This window comes from Belonocnema kinseyi, chromosome 7 (genome assembly GCF_010883055.1).
Source record: "Belonocnema kinseyi isolate 2016_QV_RU_SX_M_011 chromosome 7, B_treatae_v1, whole genome shotgun sequence".
Lineage (NCBI taxonomy): Eukaryota > Metazoa > Arthropoda > Insecta > Hymenoptera > Cynipidae > Belonocnema > Belonocnema kinseyi.
In genome coordinates this window covers 128,973,303-128,985,005 of record NC_046663.1, presented here as the reverse complement: position 1 = coordinate 128,985,005, position 11,703 = coordinate 128,973,303, and the positions used below count along the sequence as shown (strand labels likewise).

The 11,703-nt window shown below is 33.8% G+C and overlaps 1 protein-coding gene across 5 annotated transcripts in view; it reads left to right on the top strand.

Moving 5' to 3' along the window:
* Positions 1–11,703, top strand: part of LOC117177547 (protein kibra) — a 441,495-nt gene that overhangs the window by 250,757 nt on the left and 179,035 nt on the right. For all 5 annotated transcript variants that reach the window (XM_033368343.1, XM_033368341.1, XM_033368338.1 and 2 more), the window contains exon 4: positions 3,419–3,513. In XM_033368343.1, coding sequence (XP_033224234.1) covers positions 3,419–3,513 — 95 coding nt within the window. The remainder of the gene's footprint in view (positions 1–3,418; positions 3,514–11,703) is intronic.

Genomic DNA, 11,703 nt, shown 5'->3' with positions numbered 1-11,703 from the left:
AACATTATAAAATTTAAAAAAGGTACTATAAAACTATAAAAAAATTCATAAAATTTCACCCACGATAAGCGTGATTCTATTTATTACATTACTGTCCTCTAAAACTATAAAATAATGTATGTCTTCATAAAATTGTTCTTTAAAAGACATAAATTAAACATTCAAAATGAAAATGAACATTTACTAATCAGTCTTTTCTGTAGATTCGAGTAAAATAATTATGATCAATAATTCAAAACCTAAATGCCCTGTTAGACAAGAATAAATCAATGTAAAATGGATAAGATACCAATTTGCAAATGATTTTGAAAACTTGGTTCCTATGTTGCGATTTCTTATTTAGAATAAGATCCTTTACTTCATGTTTAATTAAAAAACAAGTATAACGAAAATTCCCTTTTTGTCCTAAATCTGAAGCTAAATTTCATGAAAAGAGTAGTGGCGAAAAGCAAGTTTTTAAATGAATTCATTAAAATTAATTAATTTTCTTTAAAATTTATAATTTTAGTTCATTTTTTAAAGCTTGAAAATATATTAGGAAATCATTTTTTTACTATCTAAAGTACAAAGACGTTGATTTGGATTATATGAAATAATGTCCAATATTCACAGTTAATATGAACAATAAAATAACATTTTTTAAAAGAGAAAAACTTTAAGAACAAAACGATATACCTATAGAATTTATATGGAACACCGTTGCCGCAACACTACAGTTTGATAACATCCTATAAAATAGCATTTGCCATTATTTAACAATATTTGGATCATTTGGTGCTTTGAAAAATTTAATTTTGTTAGCTTTAATTTTGTTTGCTAGCTAATTTTGTTAGCACTTTACGATTTTTCATCAAAATTTCAATACTGCAAATATTTGATCAAAAAGCAGTTTTTTCAGTTTTCTTTCGCAACGATCATATCCCAACTGCATAGCTGGCGCCGCGACGCGACACGGCCACCGTTAACGCATTGTACATTTTCAACTCAGAGTTCCAGGGGGCTCTTTTTCACCATCGCATCGTTGGCCATTTTAGACATGTGGCAGTACTTTTATGTTTTGCTTATTTTTAATTGTCATATTTATTATTTGACATTTGTTAAATAATGATATGTCGGCTTAGTGCGTGAACTATCAATTGCTATAAACAACAACAAAATAATACAAGGGAATCTACATAATATTCTGTCTAAGGTCCAATCAAATATATTAACACAATTAAGTCTAAAACTATTATCATGTTCTATTAGTTGACTTCAAATATTTGATGCTGGAAATTACCTCTCCAAAATGTGAATTAAATTGATTGATATATCGGTACCAAAAAACGACATTAATCTAGCTTTCCTAATGTTTTAATAAAGATTAGCCATATTATCGCACTGGCCATTTGCCCCCCGTTATTTCAAAAACGAAGCAAGTTACAACATTTTCCCAATAAGAGAAAAATGTACAATCAAGTTTCTTGTAAGATCATGCATTAAAAATATTAAAATTAACAATTTCTTTCAAACACTGCCACGGGCCTCCCCACTCATTGAAAAATATTATACATCCCATTCCAGAATGCGGAAACTTAATTACTTAATTGGAAATTTAAAATATTAAGGTGGTTTTCGAAAGAAGAGGACCATTCGATAGTTTCGAAATTACTTGTATTCAATTTTCATTCGTGAGACTGATCGTGCACCGATCGGGCACCGCTCGGGTGTCTCAATCGGGAGTCCCAACTTGGCCCCGATCTGGGCGTGTGTTTCATCCGCGATCTGATCCCGATCAGGATTCCCGATCTGGCCTGGTCTGGCCCTGGTAGGGGCCAGATCGAAATTTCTGCACTTAAAGTGAAGGGGCTTCGAGCATGAACACTGAGCCGTGCATACGTTGAATATACTAGTTTTGTGTTTGTGTTAATTTCTTTAGGGGCCCCTACCTTTTTAGGTTTTGAAACATTGATTTTTTTATTAAGTTTTCTATAATTATAACGTTTCAGAAGTTTTCTCTGGAAATTTCATACAGTTTGGAGCATTATTTACGGAGATATACAATTTCAACTTTTTAAACTTAAACGCGTTTTTCTCGAAACAAGGTTTTCAAAGTCGGTGAGTAAGATATCTCAAGAACAGCTTTGTCGATTACTTTAAAATTTTTATGAGTTATTCTAGTGGGTTTGAACAATCTTTGTTTTTATATTTATTTTTTATTTTTATGGTCAAAATAGGAGCGACAATTGAACGAGTGTGAAGTTAGCTAGCTGTCCGAGCGAAGCGAGGGTAGATATCACACGAGTGTAATTTTTGCCTCGCCCCGAGTTGCGCATACAATTTTTCATAAGAAATTTATCGAAAATTTGACTTGAGATGCTTGAAACTTCTTTGCGTTTCATCAAAGGTGTTATTGTTTGTAAATACGTAGGCAATGACAGATAAAGATTAGAATGACACGCTGGAGAGTAATTAAATAGTATATTGCGTTTCAAGTTCAATAAAAGAATGTTAAGCACCCCCGTACTTACAATAAGAAGTAAAAAAAATTGTTTTGAAATTTACCGATAAGCTTCACAGAACAAAGTACCGACATTTTCGTTGATTGCCCACTGTTTACCAATTTAGACGTGATATCGATGAGGTTATAGGCAGTTATTGAGTTTTCTTTCCGCTCTGCTCTAACGCAAGCGCACTGGGGAGATTGCAAGCTGCTCTAGTCAAAGTTCCGCGAAAATTTGAATTGGATAAATTAAAAATTGCTCTTTTTAATACAAATTAATGATAAAAGTTTCTAGGTTATTCACAAAACAAATTAAAAGCTTAAGTTATTCATTTTGAAAACAGTGGTGAGACGAGCACGCTACAGTTATCGCTGAAATCATCGATCGTTCACGATCAAAGGTGGAGATTGACGGCGTAAAGTTACTTTCGCAGTTGCCTGTTTCTAATTTCTAGTCTAGGATTGAAAACACAACTTTAGACCCGCTACGGGGGCATCGAAAGTCAAATTTTCGATACATGTGTTATGAAAAATATTTTTTAATGAGGCTGTCACCATACTAGAAGTTGTGTACGTCCATTTATACACGAATTTATTTTTAATCTATAATTATTTGCATTATTATACATTATATAAATATCAAGTTTGCCCCCAGATTTTAAATTCAGTAACGATACTTTTTCGACATAAATCTCTTGAAATCCCGCTATCTAAACCCGAAGGAGTCAAAAATGACGAATTAAAAAGCAGAAAGTCAGTTACTAGTTTAGTTGTAATTTTTAAACTAAATTTTAATTGCACACAAAAAATCCTGTTTACTTTAACTAGAATTATGGTTGGCTATGGTTCCTAATTGAGATGCTGTATTGGCCTATTTTGATCCCTACTGACCTAGTTGCATTAAATTAAGAACGCATTTTCTGATGTTTTTTTCAGAGACGACACAACTTGAAGATCCGAGGCAAGAATGGCGCGCCATTCAGGAAGCCATGCTCCGGGAGTATTTACAAACCGCACAGGACGTTCTTGAGGTGAGTTCTCTTCAAATTAACTTTTATAAATTAATGGCGATAATCAATCAATTTATTTTTTTTAATACACTATACTTATACAATCATTCAATACGATTTTTATTTCTCGTATTTTTTTCTTTCCCTCCATCGAAATTGTACAAATTAGCGTCAGCTACGAACGTGTCGATTCGCACCGCTTCCGTTTTATGAAATTCCATGTGTATCTCATTTTTTTCTGTGCTTAAGGCCCTTTATCAGAATGTCTAATCGCGTCTGAATTGTGAAGTCGCTCGGTTGAATATTTTTTTAGAATTTTTTGCATACCTCATCTAAATAACCATATGTCGGAGCAAGCAGAGCCGGTTTTTCAATAAAATGTCTTAATTTTTCTTCGTGAGGTCTTTACTCTATCCATCGGAAAATCTGTGCTATTGCTCTCAGTCTTTGAAGAAACAAAAAATCAAATATGTTTGAATTTCTGGTGGAAGAAGAACTGTGTAGAAAGGAGGACGTTTCGCCGATGATACACCTTGCAAACCTTGCTAACCTTAGCATTAGTTTTTCACAAGCTCTACTCCTACCTAGGTATATGCATGTCTTTAATTTTTACTCTGCTTCCTCAATTAATATTGTTTATTTGAATGGAAAAGTACTTACACTTATGTTTCATTTTATTTCATTTTTGCAAATTTACGGAATGGCTTGTCACACTACAATATGTACTAAACATCTTCGATTTATGTATGTCCACTTTCGAGTTATTTGGCTTGATTTGGTTATTAACTTTTACTGTAACTCTATAATTGACTACGAGCTTCGTCTTCTGAAAAATAATAACATTCCATATATCGGGATTCATACTCTTTATTCATCTTGTGGACAAGTTAAGCTTTTGCAACGTTAATGCTCAGTCTCTTTCAGCACATTTAAACACTATTTTAGTACGTGTTCATAACATACCATTGCAATGTCCGAAACTTGGTTTAAGCCAAATTCAAGTGAATGTTTCTAGACTGTTACACGATCTTTCGTAGGGACAGAGTGGAGTGAAGGGGGCGGGGTTTGTCTCTATATACATCATAATCTTAGGATTTTAGTAGTGGGAGTAACTCCACAGGCTAATTATCCCGTCGCTGACTTTCTCTTTGTTGAGGTGTATTTCGGGGGGATTGTTTGAAAATGGGGGTTATCTACAATCCTCCTACTGCCAAGGAGTTGACAACTCGTGAAGTATGGTGTATACTTGCTGAATTATCCTGAAGTATCTTGGAGTATCTTAAAGTACGTGAAATATCCTAAAGTACGTTGAAATATCCTGAAGTATTCTGAAATATCTTGAAATATCCTGCAGTATTTGAAATTATTGTGAAGTTTCTGAAGTATCCTGAAATATATGAAGTGTTTTGAAGTACAGTGAAAATCTTCAATAGCCCTCCCTTCTATAGCCTTTCCGAGAATTGACGCCGCGACGCATGTAGGTGTAACAGGTGCTGCGCGGGGTACGCGGGATCTGCGGCTGTCATTGAGGCGAGCAGTCAGGCGTGAACAAACAAAAGCGGAGCAGGCTATAATGAGTTAGTTGCCACCCACCGTCAGCCCCGAAACCGGGGCTATATAAGAGTTTCACTGTATATGAATTAACCGGAAGTACTTTGAAATGTCTGGAAGTATGTGAATTATTCTGAATTACTTTGAAATATCTTGAATTATGATCATTATTCTGAAGTACTTTGAAATATCCTGAAGGACATTGCATTATCCTGAAATATCTTGAAGTATGTGAAGTATCTTGAAATATATGAAATATCCTGAAGTACATTGCATTATCCTGAATTATTTTGAAATTTCATGAAGTCAGTTGATATCTTTTAAATTATTTTAAATACTGACGTTGTTCAAACACATATAAATAAATCGTGATAAGAGAAGGTAAAAGGCATGTCCTTAAAATGTTTTTCATGGGAATTAGCCACAATTTTGAGGACATTTTGGATGTTTCAAAAGAGTAGTAATATTGGCAATTAATATCGTATTGCAAGAAGATCACGAAACGTTAATAGCGAGTAGAATTTGCGTTCACGCTTTACTTTCGTGGCATTTTTTTCATACATCAGGGTGGCCGCTTGATCAGGAAACCGGAAAAACTGGGAAATGACCGGGAATTTTACAAATTTAAAAAAAAAAATTGGTTTGAACTTTGAGTTAAACCTTTTTTTAAATAATTGTTACATTTTCATCTTTTTAAATTATGATATCATTCAGTTTAGAATGTCTCATTCAAAAATATTTCACTTTAAAAATTTTCCATTGTAAATTTTAATTTTTAGCCGTACATTTTAATTTAAAGATTTTTTAAATGCAGCATTAAAGACTTAAACAATTAAAAATTAGAAGCGTTTGAAATCGAAGATTTCGCATAGAAAACTTTTTTAGTTGATCATCTGTGAATGTAAATTAAATAATGGTTTTTTAAATTGAACTGCACTTTAAGATTTAAGAAGTAAATCATAATTGATTTTGTAAGACGATTCGGAATCAGTTTTTAATTTGAGCATTGGCAGATTTTAACTATAACAGTTAAACTGTTTTAATTGAAAGTCTTATTAGTTAAACATATATAAATGCCGGATTAAAACTTTATAAACTATTTTTAATTTACAAATAACTTTAAGCTAATAAATTTATAATTAAAGGTTTTTATGAAATTTCAAATATTATTTCATTTTAAAATATTTCATTTTTAAACCCGTCAATTTGAAGTTTTTGAATGAAGAAAATGAACTATTACTTCATACTTAGAAATATCTGACTTCATTTAAAATCAGTAATTATAAGTTAAATATTCAAAACTAAACAAAAAATTTAACTTTGAACGTTACCTGAATTATCTTGAAGTCAGAAGTTAGTGTACACTTTTCAGTCAAGTACAGTGTTAGAAAACTCTGCGCTAGATTTAGTATATATGTAATGGAAACAAAAACGCACAACACGAAATTAAATTTAGTATACCGGCGTACATTGGATTTATTATATGCATATACTGAATTTAGTATACACGTATATGAAATTTAGTATACGCATGTACTAAAGTTAGTATACATATATGCGAAATTTAGTATACGTGTACGTGTATTTTCGTTCTGGTGTAGGCGATTATGATTTCGTTCTGTTTATGATGGTTTTGTTTTTGAATCTTGTTGTGCTGGATAAGATCTCGTTAACGAGGAAAAGCACCTTTCTTTTACTTCCTCGTGAATCGTAATGTGAATTGGCTGCTCCAAATGATTCATTCAATATACCAGAACAGTTAACCTCAAAATCAAAACTGTGCACATAAAATCCGTGACCTCATTTTACTCCGCACTCGATTAAAGCATTTCGCAGTAAAGCTGCATTTGCGTTAATAAATTAATACACTTGACATACCTTATAAAGAAAATAGTTTGCATATATTTAGCACAAGAACTCACAAAATCGCACGCGAGCCAAGCGAGCCTGCTAACGGCCACGTTGTACGACCGCGTAAATCGAAATACGCTTGCGCAGCCGAATATAGTTAACACGTATGTGAATTTTAGTATACAGAAACTATGAAATTCATATACGTTAATGCAACTGACTGTACACTTAATAAATTTAGTATAAAAATATATTCGCAAACGAAATTCAGTATACGTAAGTATACTGAAATTGCAAAATGTAATGAATTTAGTGAACATATACGAAATTTAATATACCCAAGTATACTAAAATTGCAAATATTTCTTATCAGATTTCTTATCAATTCTTTCTTATCAAATATTTCAATCAGAAATATTTGCACGTACTCCAAATGATAATAGTTTAATACTTACTGTAGATTTAAACACTCATTTCAATTCGACTACTACTAACTAAACTTTTGTAATATTTCGTTTACTCCGCAGCACTCTATAGTGCCACCTGATTCCACTCATCATTCTTACTTTACTAGAACACACATAGACTTAATTATTGTGGATGACCTTGGAAAAGTACTATCCCATTCACAGCATCTAATTCCGTCCTTATCTAAACATGATCTTATCGATATTGAGTACCGAATGTCTAAAAAGCTCTCACCTAACCTTCTCCTATACTGGCTCGGAATCGTACACTAATCAATGAACAACAGTTTCAGGATCATTTAATGTCATATGATTGGGCGAATTTATCCTCAGTTAGTGACGTGGATACATATCCTATCTGTCTACCCGCAATAATGCAATGAGAAAGACGCGTCCAGTGGCTTTGTCATAGGCCCTTCGGCTCTAAAAGTATGGGGGAACCGTTTCCCTAGCTACTGTTGGGAACAACAATGACACCACCAAAACGCTAAAAAGTTGTAGATGCGGTTCAAAACGATCGAACGCGCAAATTACATGACAATGAGTCGGCAATTTCAATTTAAACCATTTTTATTTAATTGATTAATATACTGAAAAAATGGTCAGTTGCGACAAGAAGCTCCTTATTAGAAGAGTTGGTATTAGCTACATCAACTACTTCGATGTTAAGAGTGACTAACTATGCCAACAAGTCGCCGTTAGTCCTCCTATGAAGGTTATATAAGTGACGATGGTTATTGTAGTCACAACAAATAAATCAGTTACATTTACCAGCAATTTATTTTCCAAGAAATAAAAGCAGTAAAGGTTACAAGTGATATTGGCAGAACTAAAATCTGAGCAGTGCTGCCAACATTCGCATCGAAATATCGCGTCATGTTTTCGATGATCGCTATTTTAATCTGAACCTTTACATATAATGTGTAAGGACATGGAAAATAATGAAGAGCATCGTATAGATCCTTACCTTAGAGCGTCCTCTACGGCATACGCTTAGGATACCTTTTCACGGAGGCTTGTTTTGAAATAATCGCATTTTACATAGGATTTAGGATTTATTTCTACTATCGGCGAGAAAATTCGAGTACTCTGGATTTGACGTTAAAAAAGTAAGCGAAGAAAAAATGGTAGGTTAATGAAAGAAGTATAATTTTAAAGGTGCAAACGTTGTACGTTAATGAGTCGAAAAGTATTATTCCAAAAAATTGTTTGTACCTTACAGATCTAAAAACCTGATGAAAAGTAAGGAAATTTGATAGCTTCTAAAAATAGTGAACTTTGACCCATAGTTTTTTATTGAAAAAATGATAGGAAAAATCTGAAAAAATTCGTGGTGGTACTTTAAACATTTCTGAACAGATTGCCGTCGAAAAATTTGAAAAATATAAGTAATTGCTCGGTTTTTGTGAATAAATATTCGGCCGAACTATCATCAGTTTTAATGAAGAGAATGAAGTGATTTAAATTTGAGGTACATGGAAAAAAAGATATCGCACAATGATATCGCAAAACCTCTGTATTGCAAGAAAGCACAATATGATAACGTACAATCAGGTCCTGGAGCTTTATACGATATTATAATTCACTTATATCACAGAAAAAAATGAAGTTAAATTTGGTTGCTGTCGGCTACTATACGGCGTTCTTAGCAGCAATGGAAAAAAGGCAGAGTATGAGTGAGTTCGAGCTATAAATCGGGACACCAGATTTAAAACAATCACAGAAAAAAGTACAAAATTGCTGCAGGTAAGTCCTGTAACTGAGATTAGGAAAATAATTCTGAACTCGTCGACGTAAAATGTAACTCACAGATGGGAATCCCCATTTCTCTCAAAATTAATGAAGTTAAATGACGCTGGATAGCGCTGGCGTCGTAATTATCACTACACCTCGAATAAAAATGGAACGATTATACGATGAAAGATTATCCAGGCAAGGTTGCAAGTCGGAAATTATCTTCGATTCATGTGAATTTTATCTGGCAAGGTTAATTTTTGTTCCGGGGAATCTTTCACCGGGAATCGATGTAAACTTTATCTTTAATTTTTCCTGTGATCGTTTGTTCACTACTCGAACCCTCGCGAGATCACAAAAGAAGAAATACAATGTAATAGCGTAATAAACTTAAATTATTACGTTATAGATTGCACAATTATGCGGTATATAATGTTAAATCTTGCAATGTACGTTATCACGATTTTGCGCTATTATAATGCGATAATTACGATATATAGAGCAGAAATTACGATATATATTGTAATTCATGCGATACAATTTTCTCAGTGTAGTTGAAGTATCTATAATAATTTACAATTTGAAGGAAGTGTTTGCTTCTTGTTGTCTTCGTGTAAATTGCGATATTTGAAGTCAGTTTTTTATATGGAAAATTAGGTGCCAGCAACCATCGTGGTGCCATTTTTGCAGAGGATTGTCCTTGGCTTTCCTCAGCCCGACCGGCCCAACTTGTGCCTCCTAGCCTTACTCTGGCCTTCGAACCCTTTCCCTGTGGTGAGAAAAACCGAAGACAATCCCCTGAAAAAACGGCACCACGCTGGCCTCTCGCACTTGCTTTCCTATATAAAAAACTGACGTCAAATATCGCAATTTGCACGAAGATAATTTTTCCATAAAAAAACATGCTTCAAAGTTCAATGTTTTTAAAAGCTATCAAATTTCCTTACTTTTCATCAGATTTTCAGATCTGTAAGCTACATTTTTTTTTGGAATATTAGTTTTCGGCTCATTAACGTACAACATTTGCACCTTTAAAATGAGACCTCTTTCATAACCTAACATTTCTTCTTTACTTACTTTATCAACTTCAAAGCCATAGGACACGAATTTTCTCGCCGATAGTAGTTACTACACTGAATCAAACAAATTTTTTTGCTTCAATTAAAAAAAAGGTTTATTAAATATTAAGAAATGGAAATATTTGCCTTATTGATTGAAACAAATAATTTTTTCAGTACAATTTGTTTTATTTAAACAAAAATCGGCGTTTATTAAAGATGTATTTGTTTAAAATTTGATTATTCGAATTCATAAAAATATTTATTTTATTCATACAAAAAATACAATATAAAGCAGTACTGCAGAGTGCCGCTAGGCGTGCTAAAGCGCTGTTAGTGGTTCCTAAGTAGGAATGGAATGAAAGCTTCTAATGTGTCCCCTAAGGGTTTACATTTTTCTTGCACGTTCTTCCCTATTCCTTTACACCCACCCCCCCCCCCCACTTACTTTGTAGCGTTCAGGTTTCTCACCAAGTGCACTCGTCACGTGAACCTGTAACAGGGGCATCGTTTACGAAAGTGAACTAGAAAGTGACATGTTCTTTGAACAGGTGCGTGTGAAAAGCTGTGGCGCGAACTTAAATATTGTCAGCTTATGTGCATATATAATCAAACCAATTATTGTTGCAAACGATAATGTTTACAACAATCTTAGAAAATGATAAAGAAGATATTAATTTAAGAAAATAGAATTTGCCATTATGGGACTTTTATATTCTACAAATCAATTATTATCTAGCGCGAATTCTATATCTATATTCTTTTTTAGACTCTTCACAAGTTACTTTTCTTTTTACAGCAGATTTTACATTAGTTTTATTCAAATATGCCCAACTTTCCAAGTTCCCGCCAATTTATGTGCTCACTCGCATTCATCTACCTCTTCTCCACGAGTGAAATAGTCACCCATAGGGTGACCCCCCACCCACCATCATCACTCGGTGCACTCGGTAAGAAACCTGAACGAACCCCTTGGGGATGAGAGGCGGACCTACAGTTTAAGGTGGGTTCCGAACCACCAAGAGTAACAGCTTTAAGTACTTAGAGAAAACCTTTTTTCTCTAGAGGTACCGATCCCACGACTCTCCGGAGATGAACAACTCCATTGCTAGGCTAGTAGTGTTCACCGCATGGGTCGCCGAAGCTCTTTCAGAGTGCGAGGCGGGAATCGAACATGCAAGCCGACGTAGTGGGTCCAAAGCCTACGCTTTAGCCCCCGCGGCCATCGACCTCCCTTTTCGGTTCCTTAGTAACTAATCTTAATTCTAAATTAATGGATCCTGTGATTGATTTTATGGCATTGGTGCCTTTCAGTTTCATATTATTCTAAAGGTTCTGATTTACTGTAAAATCTTAAATTAATCAAAAATCGACGCAATATCTCTAGTTTAGGAACTACTTAAATTTTGGGCCTTTCTCTCGGATATAACAAAAGATTCTGGATGTAAATCTTTTTTAATTCTAACCTTCTTTCTTTATAAAGATGATCTATGAAATCAATCATGTTTTGTTTCCTATTATAATTAACGTTGTAAACTTAAAAGCAGGAG